Source organism: Triturus cristatus, chromosome 1_2 (genome assembly GCF_964204655.1).
Source record: "Triturus cristatus chromosome 1_2, aTriCri1.1, whole genome shotgun sequence".
Classification (NCBI taxonomy): Eukaryota; Metazoa; Chordata; class Amphibia; order Caudata; family Salamandridae; genus Triturus; species Triturus cristatus.
Genome location: NC_140580.1, coordinates 841,136,990 through 841,159,523, shown reverse-complemented (window position 1 = coordinate 841,159,523; position 22,534 = coordinate 841,136,990). Strand labels below are relative to the sequence as shown.

Genomic DNA, 22,534 nt, shown 5'->3' with positions numbered 1-22,534 from the left:
TTTAATTGTGGGGCTTGTAGTTCTGATTTTATAAAGAATTAGGCAGGAATACAAATCCCACCTTTCCACGAGAAACACGAGATACTCCCGCATTGAAGAGGCTAACACGATGGCGCCATCATGGACTAATGTCATTCTTGCAGTGCAGCATTGTTAATTGCAGTGCCGAGTACCACAGGGCACTGGGGTTTCTCGTTTTTATAATCACTTCTTTACACATCAGCGCCGCAAACACTGTTTCACTGTCCTCTTTCGGTGTAACTTGCTGTACAGTTAATGATGGATAACCGGTCACCTGCAGTCCAGTTGCCCTGGCTGTGTACCCTCAGCGGTCTGTGTCAGCAGGCTCACCCTTCGGTGCCATTAGTTTCCTGGGTTCTGTCCGTTTAGGCTTCCCAGAACTGGCCATATTTCCATCCTTTCCCTCCAGAGAAATACACCCCTAGTGTTTCATGACATGGTGACCTATAATTCTAATTCCAGATTTCAAATATTTGGAATAAATACATTTTTAAGTATCCTTGCTTAGTTAATGCGAGAAGGGGGAGCACAAATGTGGGCAGGTTAGTGCGCGCGCCCAGCACGTCCGCGTGCTCATTAGAGGTGGCGGAGCCCTGAAAAGACTGGTGGGTTGCGCTTGAGGATCTCTGGCAGCTCAGCAGCTGCCTCTGGTTGACTCCCTGGCTCAGCAGATCTCGCGTGGTACTCTTGGCACAACACGTTGTTGATCTGCGTGCTGCCAGCAAGAGCTGGGACAGCAGTCTCTTCTGCAGATATCATCTTTCTGCTGCCCCTGTCTGTAGGGGTTGTTTGGGCCTAAAACAGGTGAGGGCAGTGTGGTATTCTGCCTGCCAGGACCTGATCATTCTCACGCACCTGTGTTTTTTTTTTTTTGTTTGGTTGTGTTTTTTCCCTTCACCTAGGCTCAGAACATGATCAAGGAGATCCGAACGGCCTTCGAAGAAAGCCTGGCTGGCCTGGTATGGATGGACGACGAGACCCGGCGGGCAGCCAAGGACAAGGTAAGGCCCAACACTAACACTGTGTGACCCAGTGGAGAATCCATGAAATCCATGCATCTCACAGGTAACTTTCTCAGGGCATCCCGTGGGGGGTGTGTGAGGGCAACATGAGACAGTCTTGTTGACTGTCTTCATGACATTGGTCTAGGCACACCTGTTGAGGAAACTTGGTCTCCCTTCTTAGGAACAGAAGCCCCATTTTTTTGAGTCTTTGACCTTTCGCAGGGCAACCGCATCGAAGAGCATTGCTATGTTCAACACAATCACCCCTTCACATTATAAAACAGAGCGAGGGTTATAGATGAGATTCGCCCCTCTTGCATGATGAAACTTCAAGGAATATGAGACCTGACCTTCTGAAAAGAATTACTCCTCTTACATAATGAAACTGACGGAGTCCGCACTGAGGTGAAAATTCTGGAAGCAATCCTTCGTCTCGCATAATGAAACCATAAGTGAAGCAGACGGCTGTAATGAAATGCATAATTCTGAAAAACAATCTCTCCGTGTGCAGAAGAGCCGCAAGGTAAAACAGAGGGCTGGTGATCCTTGGAATGCACAAATCGATCATTCATTCTCCTCACTTAAAATAATGGGAACACAGTGCACTCCTCATCAGTCAGTCTGACTGTTTGAAAAAAATAATCACTCCTGTACAGATCAACCCGAAGTGTGGGGCCGTCTGCAGTGATGTGCCAAATTCTAAATAAACTATCTGTTCTCACACAATGTAACAGTAATTGGCAACAGACAGCAGGATCAGTGTGTCCCGTAATTTTCAGTATGATAATTTCCCTGATGTCATTCAATTGAAACAGTTCACACCTCATTGATAAGCCCTGTTCTTTGCAAAATTATGGTGTGTGTCTAATAAAGAAACTAGAACTACTGGGGATTAGTTGCACTTTACAAATTCCTGCCACAGAAAATAACAAAAGCCATACTACATTGATGATGCGCAAAATGATTCCTCTCACAATGCACCAATATGGAGATACCTAATCGACCAGTCTCTGATTTAATATATATAATCTCTCCCCTTGCATAATGCAGTACGTATCACAAACACACTGCATGGAGAAGTTCCTTCTTGTGCAAGAAAGTCATTCCTTGCACGTAACATAACCCTATGAGCACACACCACTGATGAACCGTACACATCTAAAAGTAATCAATACTCTCATATTAGGAGTAGCAGAAAGAAGCAGACCACAATGTTTATTTGCATTCATCTCCTAAATCGTCCATCCTTGCGTAATTCAGCACAAACAGAAGCACGGCATCGATGAAACCCATTTTTCTGAAAATAGTCGTTCATCCCCTATTGAAAATGCACCTTGAAGCGGGCACCAGCATTGTTACAGTGCAATAGCAAAGATGAGCACGCAATGCATTGACGAGCCTCCTCTGAAAAGAATCACTCGTCTTATAATGAATTTGTTACATGAAGTTTGAAAAGAGAAGCATAATTCTCAAATACAAATCCGCCTTACCTTAAGTAGTGCATGGCCTCGATGATTTCAGTCCTTCTGAACATGTTCTGGCATAATGCAACACTGCGGATCATACAGCACTTCTGATGTGCACCCTTCGCAAGCAGGACCTCTTTTACTCAGTGTTAACTCTGAGGCACGCACACAGTAAGAGTGACCCTCATTCTTCCCAAAATCACAGGGTTTTTCTCAGATATTGACACTTCCCACTCAAAGCCCCTTCCGCACACTGTAGAACAAAACACAGTGACACAAGCCCTTCAAAGTACATTCTTATGTCTTAACACAGTAGTACACCTTACACTGGCTCCTTCACAACAAACTCATTCCTGTTACATTATACACATACTCGAGTTTCCCCTTAACAACAAACAGTTCATGCGAATTGTATACTCTTTCCCATTAATCCTTTTAATGTTTTCTTGTTACATAATAGAAGTTAGCCTCTTCGCTTCTCAGTACACAACTTAGATCACACTACTGAAAAGATTATATTTTCAGTCGTTGAGGATCCTTGATGCTGTTATATTATGGAAAGAAGGGGATGTCCTGGAGAGATGCTGTCCTGTTAAACGTCATTGAGCTTCCCACCTTCACATTTCTTCGCTCACCTCATCCTACATTCATATCGTTCCTTTGGAATAAATCCATCTGTCATATCACAGCGCTGTTGTGCCCTTTTTCTTTTTACGATGAACTCTTTTGCAGCATGAGATTTATAGGCTCACAGGCTATACCTAACCCTGCTATCTGTTGGTTGGACTACTGATTCAAGAGCTTTAAAATCCTTTCTCTGGATATTGACTTCCAGGGCATCTGAGATCGACCCTTTCCATAGCATATAGGGTGGCTTCACAGAGCTCCCGGAGCCACTCGGTCTTAAGGTTTCTTTCTCTGGCATTTCGCTCAGTCTGAGACACGAGCTGTTGGAGGAAAGCTTATTGCATAGATGTGATTTTGAAAGGACCACCTCTAAGGCACCAGGAAAACGAGGTTGGCACAGCAGACCACGTTGAACATGTCGCATCTTGACAGATCATACTTTTTTTTAGGTCGCTCACTTACCAGCGTCTGATGCAGTAGTTGAAAATACACTTTTTGCAAATGCCTTCAGCATGTTGACCATTGCAGAGAAAGACGTAATGACTGCTAGAGACATCTTTCACCAATGAAAGGGTATCGTCAATGCATGTCCCGTCAGGAGTTTATTCCTAATTCCATCCCCACCTGAAATACGACAAGAGAAGCCTGGAGACTTGATGTCTCTCGTTACTTCACAATAATCCCATCTCTCACTACACAGAATTATGAGTCTAGTATGTCCAAAGCCCTTTTATGAAATGCTACTCAGTCACCGCATAGCCGGGTCCTGTTCTTTCTAATCTTGTCGAATGTTGTGTGTTGTTTTAATGCAAGACAGTCGCTTCTAACGTCAATATTTGGGTAAAAGTATGTGTGGAGTGATGTCTGTTCGCCACGTGCTGAATGCTCTTATTGTTTTCTGAAACAGGCGGAGGCGATATACGACATGATTGGTTACCCCAAGTTTATCATGGACCCCAAGGAGCTGGACAAGGTGTTTAGCAATGTAAGTGACTCCACTTCAGGGAAACATTTGGGGAGGTCATCTGAAAGGTGGGTGAAGACAACAGAGCTTCTGCTGGGGGATGAATGTAATTTGATGGTGTCTGATCTTAAATCACAGTATTAAGTCATGTCCTTCGGCAGAGAAACTAGTTGTAGTAAGTATGATCTCGAAGTAGTCTGTTTACTTTGTTGGTGTGTTTGGTCAATTAAACGTTTGTAACATTCAAGTGTTTGAACTGGGACAAAGTGAGAAACTGTGGTGACTAAGAGAAAGGCAATAAGGGCAGGCTGAGATAAAGGGTGTAGTCGAGGCTAACACAAAGGGAACCTGGGAGTCTGGGTAAAGGTTGCCAGGGGTGCAGGTGCAAAAGGAGCTAAGCAGAGGGTGATATGGCAGCAGCCAAGGTGCACGGAGACCATGTGAGGCTGGAGCAACAGGAACCAGGAAGGCTGAGACCAGGGGATTTTGTGGCAAAAGGAGCCAGGAAGGCTGGGTAAAGAGCCAAGAGGAGAGTAAGATGACGGGAGCGAAGACTCACTGAGACCATGGGAGGCTGGGTTAATGGAGCCATGGGGGAGGCAGGGGCAAAGGGAGCCATGGGGTTGGTGTAAATGAGATCCTGGTGGCTTTGGCAGTGCCTGCCAGGTGGAACGGGAGCAATTGGGAGCGCAGGGGTGGAAGGGCGGCCCGTGGTAAATGGGAACCAAAGCAGGATATGGCAAAGAAAGCAAGGGGTGCAAAGACCATGGGAGGCTGGGTAAATGGAGCTTAGGTTAATTAAATCTAACTCTGGCAAAGGGAGCCAGGCGGTGGCTGAGGCAAAATGTGACTTGGGGGCACTAGGGCAAAGGAAGCCACAGCAGGCACTAGCAGAGCGGGCATGGGGCATGCATTGGCATAAGGAGAACGGGAAGGTCAGGGCAAGCAGTGGCTGAGATTAGGGCAAGCCTAGACCAAGGAAGCCTGGTAGAGCAGTAAAAGGAGATCAACAAGTGCGAAAGAAAAAGGTACAGGGTGACAAGCAGATAAATGTGAAAGATGAGACTTTAGAAGTGACAAAGAGGGGAACCAAAATGAGAGAAGTGGGAAAGCAACTGACAATATCTACGGAGGAAATATGCCGAAGGACAAAGGCAAAGACAAATTGAAAAACTGGGATAAAGGAGGCAAAAGTGGAGGAAGGGAGGTGAGATCTAGTGGACACTCTATTAGATCTAGAAGATGCACTGGGGAAGGAACAACTAGAGAAAAAGAAGAGACCAAACAAGAGTAAAGGAAAAAAATAGCAAAGAAATAAAGAGAAGCAATGCAAGAGAAAGTGGCAATAGCAGAGAGATAAATGTGGGAGGAAGGCTGGAACATTGGGAGTGGATGACCAAGGTTAAAGACAAAGGTGAGAAGGAAGCAAAAGAATTGTGGAGAGAAAGGAAGCCTTACCTGGCTCACACTCTAGAATGTGTTCATTGTTCTGTAGTTACATGCTAGTTTCTTATATGCACTAATGGAAACTTCACAGGCACATAGACATGCCATATGATCATTATTGTGCAACAGTGCATAGACAGATAATTTAAATCCTGCACGTAAGTTATGGTCTAACCAGAAAAGATTACATTGAACGCACAGAGGCTCCCACCATCGTCCTGGGGAAAATGGGTTTTGGTTACCCTATCTTACAGGGGGTTAAACTTTTATACACTCTTCACTGCAAGTGTAAGCAGTGCACAGCTCATCTGATTCTTAGCCAACTCTCAGAGGTACTGGGCAAGGGTGGCCTCGGTCATCCTTGTTTGTTCTGGTGATGGAGCCCCTGGCAGGAGGATTGATGATAAAAGGCCCATAATGGGGCCAATATGGTTCCACAATTATGTGCACGTGATCAGTGGGAAGGATGGCACTATTTAGGATGGTGAGCTCCCCACAACTATTGTATTTTGTTAATATCCGCCTAAAAACTACCAGGACGAACATTTAAGAGTTGTTTTGGGAAAACTAACTATCGGTCTCAAAAGGTTGAGTAAATGTCCTATATTCTCCCTAGCAGCTCTGCTTTTAGAGACAGTGATCAAGGAGAACTGAAAACACACTCCCCACCTTAGATTAATTGAAAACTGTAAGATAGTGTTGGAAACTTTGCCTAGCGCAGACCCACACTGAGATAGCACTAGATTTATCAATAATGTTTGTGCCCAGGTTTAGAAGAGTGGCAACTAGATTAAATGTTGTGAATACACATGGATTTCTATGAAAACACAACCTTCCACCTTTGGCGAGCTCAAAAAACATATAACCTGTGCATAAGAGACTGTTCCAAGCTCACACAAAGTCCTAGTGAGAGGGCAATTGGTCACACTTGAGGAGCTGGTTGGAATGACCCCCAAACACACTCAATCCACTATGCACTACTAAAACTAGTTAATGCTAATCAAATTAACACTATTATATTGTGTTTTGGTGGCAGACAAATTAGTAGGTCCGAGAAGAACATGGGACAAAGATGTGGAAGCAGGACACAATGACATAGAATAGGTGAGGGTCTTACATTTTTTGACTAAGGTCTTGAGAAACCCTAGATCATGGCTGGGCAGGCCTTCTATTGCATCCGGCATTTCCCTGGAGAGCTGGAGCCCTTTGAGGTCGGTTTTGAAAGGCCAGGGATGTTCCCGATGCCTCTGACCCATCTCCAGCTCACCAGGTTACTTAAGTAAGCATGATGCTTCAAGAGCGGGCAAGAGTGAGGAAGGTAGAGAGAAAACACTCAGAGGAAGCCGTGAGGCGAGCGAGTGGATGGATTGACAAAGATAGTGGGTGAAGACAAAGGGCTGGTTTGAGCATGTTTGCTGGAGCTCCTTTTGGTGCCCCAGTCAAACCCTGTCCTAGATGTAAGCAACTTAGCTTCTACCCAGTGATACATGATAAATGCCCTAGTTGCAGTTCCATGGCGGCCAATATTATGTACATTATATGGTCCTGTCACACATACAATTTTGGGGGGATACAATCATTGAAGACACTGAGATAGAGGCACCGTGCGATTTAGGTGCTTGTCTTAGGTTTAACACCACTCCACACAGCCGAAAGCTACTACAAATGTATAGGCCCATCACTATTACTCTCTAAATTTATACGCCGCTGTGCTCTGGAGAGCACCCAGTCCTCCACAAATGTATGTTTGGCAATCAGTAGTGGATACTTTTTGAACTTTTTTTATGATGATCAGGACTCTGCCACCTGCACTGCCCTGGTCCCACTCTGTGGAAAGCAAACCGAAATGAGTGTTTGTTATTTTTAGCTCGCGTGGAAATAGGACAGCCATTCTTTCATCATTTCAGTGTATTAGCATCCCTAGTCTTTCATGCATGAACCACAATGGATTTTTATTCAGGCGCTGGAAGCAGGTCTGCGGGAGGCAGCAGCACCCACAAAATAAACCTGCTGGGGTTCAGAAGGTGAATGTGCATTAAAAATACCTTAGTCGTTTATCTTGTCTCGTTTGCTATGTGTTCAAAGACAGAGGTCAAATGCCAGAGAATCCCTTCTGACACACTGCTGCTTATTCTTTTAACTTGAAGATTGGTGGTTTACTTTACTACAAAGTTGGTTCACTTTCAAACATTCACTATCAGACAATCTTGGATGGGTACAGAAAGTGTGAATGGAAAGGCTGTAGTATGGCTTTTTCCTAACCTACAACAACATTTAAATACGTCTAAATGAATAGCACAAATATTTTAAAACCTATTTGCAGTTAGGAAAGCACAAATGAAGCACAATTCTTTGTGATTAAGTGTGATGGTAACAAAGATTTTAATGAGATCAAAACAAATGTAGACACTTAGTGATGCGCAAATGATAAATATTTGCTGAAACCTGATTTCCTCCACATTATAATTTGCATGCTATGCAAAGGTTATTACCTTCAATGGAAAATGTGCTGTCTGTAAATGATACTGTGCTACCACACCATGTTTTAGTAATAGATTTGTGACAGTGGGCTCCAAAAAAGACCTTGGCAGCATACCACATTATTGCCACTTTTCTTTTGATTTGGGGTGGCCTCATTTGCTATATTTGTTGTGTGACGCATGGATTTTTCACAATCTGTGATATTACACTGAAGGCAGCACCCCTATTTCGAAAAGTGTTCCTACACTAGTGCAATGGAAACTAAAAAGAGGAATGTTTATCGCTCGGCTCCTGTGGTGAGCAGCATGCAGAGGTGGTCGGAGGGTCGAGTAAGGTAGTGGCACTGCAGGTAAGGGCTACCTTCTTGTCAGCTCACACTGCCTTCTCACTCTATTTTTGGGGCTGGCAGTTAAATATTTTTACTAACAAAGCATGACTATCAGAGCTACTGAACTGGTCTCTGCAACAGGACAAGGAGCGACACCATGAGAGTCGAAGAGGGAGATGATCATACTGGGCCGGTCAGTGAAAGATGCTGAAAGGCCAACATGAAATATCTTGAGGCCAAAAGGATGATGGCATGATGCAACGATGAGTCACACAACTTATTTTGCACAACAGTATCAATAACTAGTCAGTCACGTGGTCGCCTCCTCTCCCCTTCATCCACTCCCCTTCATCCTAATCACACCTCTCGCCACATGAATTTACACAAACATTGATTCCTTGCACCCACCTAGGAAGATAACTATGACAGATCATTTTAAGTATTGGAAATAATTGAAGTAATAATGAGACGGTGATTAGCCGGTGTAAAAAGTTTATTTCATGAAAAACGAATACAAATATTTTTGAAAAGTGCAAGGGTGGGCATTAAAATTCTCACCCTGAAAAACAAATGCATATGTACATTATCGGCCAAATATTTAGCTCCTAAGTTCCTTTGATGCCGCCCTACTCATCCCATGCACTCTGAAAATATACCTTTGTTGTCGTTTCTAAGAATGACTCTAGGTCCAAATGTAGAAAACAGTCACGCAGGCACCAAAAGAGCCAGTCTCCTCCTGATCATCCATCTATGTGGTACAGGCTCCAGCTAAAGCGTCTACTGCAGACCCCGACATCCCCACGAGCCTGTCGGTAATCGATCCCAGGCAGACCCTTGGAAATAGACCCTTTGACCCCTAACATTTCAAACTTATTTGTGAGAGACTTTTCTTGTGTGGGTGCTTAGAATTGGGCTACAGGATTTTCAGACACTTTTTGGTAACTGGACCTCCAAATCAATGAGGGAGACATCAAAACAGAAGGCCAGAAGTAGCAGTCTTTCTGCTCTCTATTGTTTGCCTTGCACCTCTGACCAATTGGTTGATTTTTGTTTACAAAATTTGCAATAAACCTGACGCATTCTAAAGATTACAGAGATCAGCAGCACACTGCTCTTCAGAATGACGTTGGCTATAGGACTCCATCTTATTTTTAGAAAACTAGGGGCTTGTGTCCTAATATTCCAAATAAGGAATCGTAAATTGCTAATAATTCACAATTTGCAATTTCTTGTTTGTGATGTCCTCTAAATGTATATAGTAGAAGTGGCTGCAATTTCCTCCCCAAATTTGACCGAATGTATTGGCATTTTTCGAACCAATTTATGTAATAATAAGTTGGTTCACAAAATACCGAATCAGTGGGTCACAATTCAACCTACCTCGTTAATGTGCCTGTGGTAGATTGCTGACCTATGACAGTTGGTTAGAGTCCGAGGCACGGTGGCCTGCTGGGGTCAGCACACTACCATGATTGTAATTGTTTTTAAATGCAGCAATCTTTTTTAAATTTTGTAATTAATGCGTTCCTCTTATCTTAAAAGGATAACAGGATGCATTAAAAAAGGAAAGAATTTAGAACCATTTTTTAGGAGCAGGCATGTTTTTGTCCTCATTCACAAATGTCATTAGGGGACCCTTTCTGGTTTGCGAATTGTTACCACCTTTTTTTGACTTGGTGGTAAAATATGAATGGTTTGCAACTGGTTTTCAGTCACAAAATATTAATGCACTGCTTAAGGAATTTCTATTTGGATGGGATATCCTTTTTACCCTTTCCAAATACTGATTTATTTACTTGCAAGCGCAAATTGTGTTTCAATAATGTGTTATCGAATTGCAGTTTGTGCTTTCTACATTAAAACATTTTGTGGTTGCAAGGGCTCCGATATGACCTTGGTGACCGTAAAATTGCTTTGTGCATGAGGCCCCTAGTGCCAGCAATAAAAATATTTATGGTGATTACGTTTCCCCTAGAAGGTACTTACACTTCTTGCTTTTTCTTGCATTATTTTAACTACTCATTTTATTCACCTATTCACGGTTCCTATTCTTCAAATCTATACCAGCTGAAGACACTTGCATGCATGTACATGACTATTTTTAGTTATATGCAAATGTGTCCAAACCGGGCCTGATTGTTGGCACTCAAAAGAATGTGTTTCTTGTGAACTATCCAGCTGAACTGTAATTACATATTTTGCAGCGTGAATCTTTCTGGATTCACTATGCTGTGCATTATTCCGCGATCTTGTGGTTGGGTCCGGATTCGTAGTCTTTTCTTTGTTTTTTTTTTTTTTTTGTAGCCCAGGTGGGCGTCGACGTCCACCATTTGGTGCACCTCCCGTGACGTCGTCGTGCTTCCTGCGGAAGTCCCACCTTTGGGGCGCCATCTTCAGATTCTTTTTTCCGCCATTGGGTCTGGATCGTCATCGGGAAGCTCCAGAAATTCACTCGGAGGAAGAAGGAAGAAAAGCGAGTTTCATCGATAGAATCAAGAGAAGACATCAGGAATAGAACAGATTTCATCAGGAGCGCGAAGAAAGAGGACCAGCGAGCCTTTTCTTCGACAGCCTTGGAGAATGCACGCTCAGAGACCCTGAGCGAAATGGACAAGACGCCATTCAAGTTCTGCCCAAACTGCCACCACAAGTTCGCGCAGAAAGACCAGCATCCGGTCTGCAACCTCTGCCTACCGGTGGATCACCAGAGTATCGACTGCAACGCCTGCTCAGCCTTCGCGCCGAAGACACTCAGGGTGAGAGAGAGGCAGAGAAGAGCCAACGCCAACATGGATGGCAAAGGGAAACCCCCGACACTCTACGAGCTGGTCCTCGACACGGACGACGAGGACAACGTCGCCGAGACAGCCGAAAACTTCACGGTCGTAGAGACCGACAAGAAAAAAGAAGACGAGGTAAGAGAATCGTCGAGCGCAAATCAAAAAACACCTCGAACACGAGGGTGACTCGAGGAAAACTGAGTCAAGGTCCACGAAGGGAGCCCCGGCGCCAAAAACTTCGACGTCCAAAGGGGGGACTTCGGACAAAAGGCCCAGCGGATCCTTGCAAAAGGACTCCCTGGTGCAGAAAGACGCCGAAAGGCAAGGGTCGTCGAAATCATCCCATGAAACGGGCCGATCGACGCAGAAAGAACGTTCGACGTCGACGCAAGTTTCATCGAAAAGACCCGCGGTCGACGCCGAAAGTATCTCCGAAATGGAGAAAAAGAAGAGGCGGCTCGAGGCCGAAATGGAGAACATCCTTCAAAGGAAGAAGGAGTTCGACGCCAGGATGAAGGAATTCAAGATTCCAACGGTTTCATCGGCGGACGTCGTCGAGGTCGAAGACGAGTTCGACGCCGAAGGGCTGACAAGGGATCTCGAAGAAGAAGAGGAGCCCTATTATGAGGAAGAAGCCGAGGAAGAAGACCAACAGTCGTTCTTCGAATCGGCGGCATCTACCAGCAACGACGTCGAATGGCACGATCTCGACACCGAAAACCCGGAGGAGCCCGTGGACACGTACCCCTCGAGGCCTTCGCCACCCGACGACATCGGGGTATACAATATGGTGGTGAAGAGCGCAGCACTGGCCTTCGGCGTCAAACTCGACGAGGAGAGGCCGAAAGCCGATTTTCTCGTCGAAACACTGCTCCCCATCCAGACTAGGAGTCAGTTCCTCCCCATGCTACAAAGCGTGATGAACCAGGGGAGAGAAGCCTTCAAGGAGCCTGCCACCTGCCGGTCGATCACGCCCAGGACAGAGAAGAAATATAAGCACTCCTCCCTGGACCCACCTTACATCAAGGGTAGCGTCACCGCAGACTCCATCATAGCCTCCACGGCCAGGAGAAGGGCCAACGTTCCAGCAACTTCGGGACCGCCTCCGGATAAAGAGAGCAGGAGGATCGACCTCACAGGCAGAAAGGTCGAGAGGAACGCCGCAATGCACTGGCGCATGGCGAATTCGAATGCACTCCTCAATAGACACCAATACCAACACTGGGATGAGATGGGGGAGCTAGTAAAGCACCTCCCCGAGGAATACCGCCAGAGAGCCTCTCACCTGGTAGATGAAGGCAAGAACATCGCCAACTCCTGTATAAAAACGGCGTTGGATGGGGCAGAGACTTCAGCAAGACTCATGGCCATAGGGGTCACAGAGAGGAGGCATGCATGGCTAAGAATCTCGGGATTCAAACCGGAAGTGCAGAACAACATCCTTGGCACCCCCTTCAACGGAGAGACACTGTTCGGAGCAACGGTGGACGAAAAGCTCACCCAGCTCAAGAAGGAAAACGAGACCGCGAGGTCCATGGGAGCCCTACAGCTGAGGGGGATGAGACGAGGTAATCCCTCGAGGAGACCCTACGGTAGGGGTGCAAGCCAGCAAGGGACATCGCACCAGGCGTTCCAACAAGGTCAGCAGGGCGAAGGTCACGGACAAAGTCAGCAGAAGCAAAGCTGGCAATATCAACCTCGGGGCCAGTCCTTTCGCGGGAGAGGGAACGGACGTGGCCAAAGGAGGAGAGGGGGCGATCAGCCCTCCTCGAAGTGACTCAGCACGCAAGAAGACGCCTACCCTCGTCAGGTCCCCAAGGGTGAGGCGCAAAAAAGTGGCATCAGGGGGAAGAGAAGATTCAGGAGCCTACGAGCATACGTCACCAGTAGGCGGAAGGCTGAGGTTCTACCTTCAGGAGTGGCGGCGTATAACCACAGACAAGTGGATACGGAACATCGTGCAGTACGGATACTGCGTAGACTTGGAGAAAAGACCTCCAAACAGGAAACCGAAGGGAAGACAGATCGGCCCAAGAACTGGCAATACTCAGAGAAGAAACGCGGAAACTCCTACAAAAGGGAGCCATAGAGGCAGTGCCGTTCGGGGAACGCAACAAAGGGGTCTACTCAAACTACTTCGTGGTTCCGAAGGTAGACGGAGACCTCAGACCCATACTGGACCTCCGTTACCTAAACAAGTTCATCAGAACGCAAAGGTTCAAAATGACTTCACTGCAGGAGGTACTGCCACAGATAAGAGAAGGGGACTTCATGGTCACCGTGGACCTCAAGGATGCCTACCTTCACATCCCAATAAACAGAAGGCACAAGGGCCTTCTAAGATTCAACATCGAACAGGAACACTACCAGTTCACAACCCTGGCCTTCGGATTAAAATCAGCGCCAAGGGTCTTTACAAAATGCCTGTCGGCGGTAGCGGCACACCTACGAAAGCAGGGCATACACGTATACCCATACTTGGACGACTGGCTGGTCAAGGCAAACTCACGCGAGAAGTGCGAGAGGCACGCAAAACGCGTAACAGACACCCTCACAAATCTGGGATTTTCCATCCACTGGGGAAAATCATCGCTGGAACCGGAACAGGTAAAGATTTTCCTGGGGGCAAAGATCAACTCCCTCAACAGTACAGTAGTGCCCAGCGACAGGAGGACAGATGCCCTACTGAAGGAGACGCAGCTCTACCAGAAGGGGCGAGCTCTGACAGTGAGGGCGGTGAGCAAGATGATGGGGATGATGGCGTCCTGTATCCAGCTGGTGCCGAATGTACGCCTGCACATGAGACCATTCCAGGAATGGCTGCAACAGCAATGGTCACAAGCAAACGGAAGTTGGGAGGATCTAGTGGTTGTTACGCACGCAGTGCAGGAGGAGATAACTTGGTGGAACAGAGACAACATAACAACGGGGAGAAGCCTGACACCACCAAGCCCAACAGTGACCATTACCACGGACGCATCGCAGAAGGGATGGGGAGCGCACATGGACAACCTCAGAGTGAGGGGTCTATGGGCTCCAGCAGACGCGGTCCGCCACATCAACTACCTCGAGTTGAAAACGATACTGCTAGCCCTGAAGGCATTCCAGAGACACCTGTGCGGCCAGAGGGTGTTGGTACAGACAGACAACACCACGGCGATGTTCTACATCAACAAACAAGGGGGGACACAGTCGTTTCCCCTCTCATCCCTAGCTCAGGAGATTTGGAGATGGGCCATACCTCTCAAGATAGATCTACTGGCAATTCACCTACCAGGGAAGGACAATGTGGAGGCAGACTGGCTGAGCAGGCAGACGTCAGCATCGCACGAGTGGGAGCTCAATGGCCAGGAAACGGAGAAAATCTTCCGGAGATGGGGGACTCCCACAATAGACCTATTTGCAACACGCCACAATGCAAAATGCCAAAGCTTCGCGTCCAGGCAACCAGATCAGCAATCCAAGGGAAATGCCCTATGGATAAGCTGGTGGAGGACATTTGCCTACGCCTTTCCACCGATACCCCTGTTGCACAGAGTGCTCGACAAGTGCAGAACCAGCAACATGACTCTGATCCTGGTGGCCCCACAGTGGGCGAGGCAGACATGGTTCTCACAGATTCAAGAAATGGCGCAAGGCAATCCGTACAGGTTCGAGAGGAGAAAAGACCTGCTCTCAATGCAAAACGGGGAGGTCCTGCACCCAGAGCCAGAGACCCTCAACCTAGCAGCATGGCTCCTGAAGACCTAGAGTTCGCACACCTAAGGTTACCTCAGAGCACTATGCGAGTGCTACGGGAGGCAAGGAAACCTACTACAAGAAAGTGCTACAGCGCAAAGTGGAAGAGATTCACGGTGTGGTGCAGGAAAAAGGGCCTGCAAAACAGAATGACAAGAGACTCAACTGTGCTGAGGTACCTCACACACCTTCTAAAGAGTAACCTCTGCTCGAGCTCCCTAAGGGTGCACCTAGCAGCGATCGTTGCCTACACCAGAGGTGAGAAGGGTGGAAGTTTCTTCAGCTCGCAGGTGGTGAAGAGATTCATGGAGGGAGCCAAAAGATTGGCACCCCCGAAAAGGTTGCCGCCGCCGGCATGGAATTTAAACGTGGTTCTGACGGAGCTCATGAAGGCGCCGTTTGAACCCATTCACAAGGCCAATCTACAAATGTTGACGATGAAAACTGCCTTTCTAGTGGCCATAACCTCACTACGCAGGGTGAGCGAGCTTCAAGCACTAACGCTACAGGAGCCCTACATTCAAATTCACAAGGACAGGGTAGTCCTGAGGACGGACCCACACTTCATGCCCAAGGTAGTGTCGGCGTTCCACATGAATCAGAGTATCCAGATACCGAGTTTCTTCCAAAACCCGACTACAAACGCAGAAAAGGCCCTGCACACCCTCGATGCCAGAAGAGCGGTGATGCACTACATTGAAAGAACCAAGGAACTCAGGAAGTCGAAGCAGCTGTTTGTGTCCTTTGCTACTAGCTTCATGGGTAGACCAGTGACCAAGGGCACCATCGCTAGGTGGATTGCCCTCACTATTCAATTCTGTCACAAACCGGCTGGACAGGAGCTAACGGAGGGGCCCCAAGCTCACTCCACAAGGAAGAAGGGGGCCACAGTTGCCTTCCTGGCAAACACGCCCATCCAAGACATTTGTCTCGCAGCAACTTGGGCATCTGTGCACACGTTCACAAAGCACTACTGCGTGGACATTCAAATGAATAAGGAAGCACAGGTCGGACAGAAGGTGCTACAACACATTTTCAACGACCAGCGATCATCTTCCACCCAGCCACCACAAAAATAGGAAAACCGCTACAAAGTCTATGCACAGCATAGTGAATCCAGAAAGATTCACGCTGCAAAACGAAAAGTTTCTTACCTGTCGGTGTAGTTTTGCAGCTTGAAGATCTTTCTGGATTCACTAGCGAACCCACCCACCTCCGCCAGGAAGATGAGGCTGGAGGAAGAGGGGGTGAAATGGATAGGATCAAATAAGTGGATACGTACAGAAATATGGACAAAAGGATTAATCAATCGCCTAGGGTTAAAGAACAAAAAAAAAAAAAAAAAACCAGGGAAAAAAGAACCCGAAGATGGCGCCCCAAAGGTGGGACTTCCGCAGGAAGCACGACGACGTCACGGGAGGTGCACCAAATGGTGGACGTCGACGCCCACCTGGGCTACAAAAAAAAAAAAAAAAAAAAGAAAAGACTACGAATCCGGACCCAACCACAAGATCGCGGAATAATGCACAGCATAGTGAATCCAGAAAGATCTTCAAGCTGCAAAACTACACCGACAGGTAAGAAACTTTTCGTTCGCCATCGCCAACTCTTGCAAAACATGTATAGAGTAGTGTTGATTTGTAAAGCGGCTCGGTTCAGTACTTCCTATGATATCTGGCCTGATCTGCAGGTCATGAGTTCACACCCACAAAAGGTGATGGGAAGAATGCTTGCAATAAGCCTAACCTGACCATCGCACAGGGTAGCATTCAAAACACGTCATCTTTTGCCCACCGTGCTACCTTAGATTAGACCTATCTATATGCAAATCAGTCTCGGTCCTGCTCCAATGGGAATACTCCAGCCCGAACTGCCAAGCCAGGTCCTCTCTGAACTGGAACAAAGCAACCCAAGACCGGTTTCGCCCCGATTGTGGCTCTTCAATCTGGTGTAGCTTGGTTCTAGTGGCCCAGTGAGCAAGGGACCCGCATGGCTTACATTACCACTTATTTACAGTGCTTAAAAATGTGAAATGTGGTTTTAAGCGCTAAATAAAAATGAAAGCTTTTTTATTTCGTGTAAATAATATCATGGTATTACATGCTTTCATATTTTTATCTCCTTTCCTATTCGTTCTAAAACTTGGTTCATGGGAGCAGCCTCATTGCTGTGAATTATGACCCGTATCCAAGCTGCTGTGGTTTGATCAGTGCTCTGCACTGGCCTTATGCCCAGGAGAAACCTCATCACTGTCCGGTTTATAGAGCTCTGTACTCACAGCTGTGTGCAGTGAACCACCTGCTCCTGGTTACCATCTCGTCTGGGATTGGTACCGCTTTCCCCATAAACCTAACACAAAGTTAAGCGAACTCGTTGTAATAACTCTGATCAGCAGTTCCACTTGATGTTTCATGTTTGTGCAGATGGTGTCTTAGGAGAGGATCTCCAGTCTCAAGGGGCTCAAATGGTGGTACTTCAGGAGCACAAAATAAATGTGTGCCTCATGAAAAAATGTCTACATGATTTTAGTCTAGAGAAAATGTGGCTCGTGGTGCTGTTTTATAGAACTAGTTTCAAGACCCCGGTAGGACACAAGAAAATAAGCCGTGGAGTTGCCAAAAGGGGGATGGGATGCGGTGGGTGTGTCCTTATCTGGCCTGGCTGTACAGCTACAGAAAATTCTCTGGTCATTGCATTCATCATGTATGTAGTAATACACTAGCTATTAGCAAATCAGCAAAAAAATGTATTTTGGGGTATGCCATCTAATCCAGCCCTGTAGACAGATGGGATACTCCCAGCCAGCTAGTTACACTGTCAGTCGTCGTGGATATGAAGCCTGCTTATATTGAACTACATGAGTAAGCAGTGTCATTTTTAACCAGCTTTAGAACCAAAAAAGTAGCTCAGCTGCCACTTGGTGCTGGGGCATGTCGAGCCCACAGACCCGTTTTGCTATAGCGCAAAATAGTGAATCTGCAGGAGCAGTGACAACAGGTCGGATTTGACTGAGTGTAAATGTAGCAGCTCAGCCGGTGTGTGGTAGCCACTGAAGCGAACATTTGAAATCCTGAAGTTATTGGTGAATAGGCAGACGGTTCTCATACAACTTTCAGGGGAGAAGGCTTCACGTCTGTGGCGTGAACGCATTTCCAGCTGCGTTTTCCTACATATCCAAGAACCAGCCTTGATGTGACAAAACAAGGGATGCTGCTCGAGAATGCCATATATAGGACTTCTCTTTCTTCCCCCACCCACCCGCCCCCGGGACAACTCGAAGTGTAAGTCTGTCCTTTCTAATATATGGTTGAGCCCCAGATTCTGAGCTTGCGTGTCTGTCCTTAAACCTGTTTTTCACCGATGGGGCCACTTCCTTTCAGTCTCTCGTCGCTGTTTAGTAGTACCTGTGATTGCAAATTTTTTAGTTTATTTCTATCACTCTAAATTTCAGCATTGGCATTGCAACAGAACGCACATGCACCTCAAAATGAAAACCAGGGACCTGGCCCATATCTGCCTACCGCTTAGCTAAACAAGTATTGGCAAAGAAATAAGTCTCTAACCTTTGTGACTTTTTGGCATTGCCAATGGTTGCTGCACAGTGTCCACGATGCTGCGCAGAATGCACCCTCCCCCACTCCGCAGTTAGTTATCCGAGTTGGATCGGTGAGTAAAAGAAAATAAAACCTGATTTATTTATTTTTGTAAGCCAGCTAAAACAATATGCGGCTTGGGGGCACAACGAAGCAACACATGGAGGTTAGGGGCAAACAATAAAGCAACATGTTGGAGGGCGGGGGTGCAGCCAAAGCAACATGGGAGGGGTGCTAAAGCAACGGGAAAGTGGCTGCAAAAGCAAACTTGGGAGGGCGGGAGCAAAAGCAACACGGGTTGTGGGGACTGCAACATAGCAAGCGAGTGTGATGGAAGCAATGGAGAGAACACACAGGCGAGCACAACAAGGAAGATGCAAGGAGAAGCCGTCCGGCAACGGAGTGCAGGGTGGGAGACATACATGACTGAGACTCCTTAAAACACACACTCTAGTGGAATGCGTCCCACAAAAGAACAAGTATTTGCAATGCAATCGGTCTCTCCTTTGGGGCCTTATAAGTTTTTAGCCATGCAGTACATTGTCTGCAGCTGGGGGCCAGTATCTGTTCCACCGGGATGGCGGGTTCCAACATTCTGAAAGAGAGGGAGAAGAATGTGAGGAGATGGGTGTAGGCAGGCACCATCACAAAATAATAGTCACCGGCATAGAACTAAGGCACAGGGCACAGGCATTGCAGGAGGCACAGGTCAAAAGGCAGGGTACGAGGAAGCAGGAACTTGGGGCTCATGCAAATTGGGTATGTTGCTAAGCCAGGCAGGAGTCTGGGTTTCATGCAGGCAGGTTGCTCGGCCAGGAGCTCTCGCAGTGGAGGACGGTAGTTACCTGAACAACTCAGGCAGGGTTTCGGCCAATGGGCAGTGCCCAAACACTATCAACAACTTGAGTAACGGTTCCCATTTCGTCCACTGCCCAACTGACCTTTAGTAGATTTTCTAGCAGCTGGTGCCGTCCTGGTATTTGTTCTCTCAGGGTGGTGATCAGCAGCAGGTTGTGCACCCCTGGCTGCCGCGGCTCCTGGAAATTAGTGCAGACAAATGGGTCTCGGTCATGGAGGTACTGAAAGTGGCAGGAGGCTACCGGGTTGGCACTCACAATTGTGGCATGCGCAGGGCTAATTACAGTATTATAATTACTACTACTTCTGTATGGAGCTCCATAAGACATTGCTTCCAACTTGTACACTCAGGGGCAGTAAACAATCTGCCACCCTTTTTAGCTCCTGCATCAGACGAGCACGCGTTGCAGTGAAAGTCTGGGGATTGAGCTCAAGTTATGTACTGTATGTGGAGATCTTTGGATTTTGTCTACGGTAACCAGACTGATGATCTCACGGTAGTAAGGAGGGTGGGGGGTGAGTTCTAAGGAGGAAATAAAGCCCAACGCTAGGGGGGGAGAGTGTCGGAGGAGCACATAGTTTTGAGGAGGATGTGCTGTTAGCAACTGAGTAAACAATAGGGGAAAGGGGGATTGTTGTGTATCAATATTGGGATTATTGTCACCTATTTGTGCGAGAGGGTGAGTTGTTGAAACCTGTGTGTAGATTTGCCATGTGCTGTGCGTGCGATTTTAAACCTGGCAATTGTCTCCAGTGATGGCCTCTCTAACCCCCTCTTAGTGAGTTGGAGGTGGTAATCACCCCATTCTGCTGGGACTTAAATCGCGCTCGCAGCTACAGAGCACGAGCAGCGAACACTAGCAGGAAATTGCAAATAAAAAAATGGCTTGTCTCTTCCATCCTGAGTTCACTGTGGGTGAGTGCCAACTTATGAGGCTCCCCAACAGTAAAAGCTCAACAATAAGGTGCTCAAAAAGCGAAAAATCCGGGCGGCCCATAGTGTCAGAACCACCTTAAAACAACCACCCAAGCAGGAAATGTCGGATTCTGTCTGCCACAGGGTGATCAAGTGCTACGGGCAATCTAAAGCGGCTTGAAGGCTGTTGCTATATTGGGGTGGGGGTCACTGAGCAGGCTTTTGCCTTTGGTGGCCTGGACATTGTGTGCTTTATTCCCCCATCCCCGAACCTGAAAGGACTGGGGTGCTTGTTACATGGGCAATGGTATTGCGAGTACACCAAACCTCTTGAGTATAGCTAAAAGGGACAGAACTGCTGAGGAAATTGCTTAGCAGGAACAGAAAGGCCCTATGAATGCGCCGTGGCCCAGCTCTCTTTAAAGCGTTCAGGGCTGAGTCAGTCTTCTCTCCAAAGAGTCAAAACCCATCCAAAGTCAAGTCCATAAGTGAAGCCTGCGGATCTCCAGGGAATTCCGGGTATCACATCTATGTGTGACACCAAAGTACCACGCTAGTTTCAACTGCTTTGCCCAAGCAGTCATGTCCTGTCCAGAACGTATCGCGTATTTGGCCACATCCTGACCATCCTGGATGATTTGAGCTGGGGAGGCCCGAAATATTTCTGGAACTGATAGCAAAATCTCACCAACCATGTCCCAGAGTACATATGAATATTGCTCTATCAATCAGGTGGTACTGACCAATTGCAGGGCTGGACAGGCCGATGAAAACATTTGTTTTTTGATTGCCTCAATTCATTCCGACTGTCTGTTTGTGGGCGTCGTCAGGGAACAATTGGATTTTAACACTGAAGTTGAAAACTTTTAACTAGCAGACTATCTGGCATAGGGTGCTACGTATAAAAAATCTGGGTTCTCTACTGTGGTGGCTAGCTCCTTGCCAGATCACCAATGAGCAAGAATAAGGCTAAGCCTGTCCACGCTGTAGAACTTCATTTAGAAGATTTGTCTTGACTTCCATAGAAGAAAGTGTTGTGTAATACCTCAGTGGCACAGCTTATCACTATAGCAAAGGAAGCACTCTCCTCTGTTGATGACCCAGGAGGGAAAACCAGCCCAGTACCCAGGGAAGTGTCTAACCCACAAGCAGATTCAGGAGGCACCTAAGGTGCAGAGGGCGGTTCTGTCAGCAGCAATCTGGATAGATCTCTCTAAATATCTTTGATGCCCAAAGAGGCGGAAGGGTGCTGAAGGTATGCAACATGGGCTCCTTAATGGCCTCAATAAGTCACTGGCGGCCCGGAAAATTCAGGGTACATCAGGATCAGCTGCTGAACTGGCTCCTTAGCAGGGGACCGGGACTCATGCTGAAAACCACCCTGATGTCCATATGAATTCTCAGGCAGAGAGCGGCGGTACTGGGACAAATCCCTTCTGCATCGACTCGTACTTACCGGAAGACTTTAACCGTTGCCTGGGCCTGTTGTGGGAACTTCCCTGAGAGTGGCAACAGGAGTGGGTTTGCGCCCGCGAGCATGAGTGGGACTTGCACAATATTTTACAGTGTTCAGAAAAGTACACCTTAATATTTCTGATTCAGTCTGTTGCCTAGAGATATTCTAAAGGTGAGGAATCTGGTTAGAAGTATAGATCAGAAAAGCTTTATGAGCACTTAATGTCCTACAATACAAAATTCCAGAATAATCCAGTCCTATTTTTTCACTGTAACTTCTCTCACTTTTGTCCAATATTAACTGCTGAGAGTTAACATTTGTCTAGGGCTATCTTTCTCCATCTTTTGACACATTTCAAGTGGAAAAGAGGCATTTGATACTTAATGTGAACACACTGACGGGGGGCTCCACTTAAAGTACCAAGACAATGTGCTACATGGAACACTTCCTGCAGCGCAGGGAGGCCCCAAGACCTCCAGGTTGACCCCAACCTTTCAAGCGGACCCCATTTAGTCAAAAGTCAATGACTGTGAAGTATGGTCGACTCAAGGGGCCCCTCGTAACATTCTGCATGGGGGGGCATCTTTTTGCGTTACACCACTGCCTTCCTGGGTGGAAAAGAATAGGTAACAGCACCTCGTTTCATGAGGGTATTTATAGGTAATGGAAAAAAGTTGAGAGAAAAATCTTACATGTGCTAATGAACATATCCACTACTTACTGGTATGGCAACCTCCAGGACTAAAAACAGACAACAAGAAATGTGCTTCTAAATGTACGATTTGAGGCGATTTCCATGCACACTGCTGGGGAACGTTGTAACTCTTCTAAAAGTTGGAAACTTAACTCAGATCGT

At 46.9% G+C, this 22,534-nt stretch overlaps 1 protein-coding gene across 3 annotated transcripts in view; it reads left to right on the top strand.

Annotated features, from left to right (window-relative positions):
- Nucleotides 1-22,534, top strand: part of ECE1 (endothelin converting enzyme 1) — a 398,159-nt gene that overhangs the window by 309,817 nt on the left and 65,808 nt on the right. For all 3 annotated transcript variants that reach the window (XM_085608988.1, XM_085608989.1, XM_085608987.1), the window contains 2 exons: nucleotides 924-1,022; nucleotides 4,026-4,103. In XM_085608988.1, coding sequence (XP_085465114.1) covers nucleotides 924-1,022; nucleotides 4,026-4,103 — 177 coding nt within the window. The remainder of the gene's footprint in view (nucleotides 1-923; nucleotides 1,023-4,025; nucleotides 4,104-22,534) is intronic.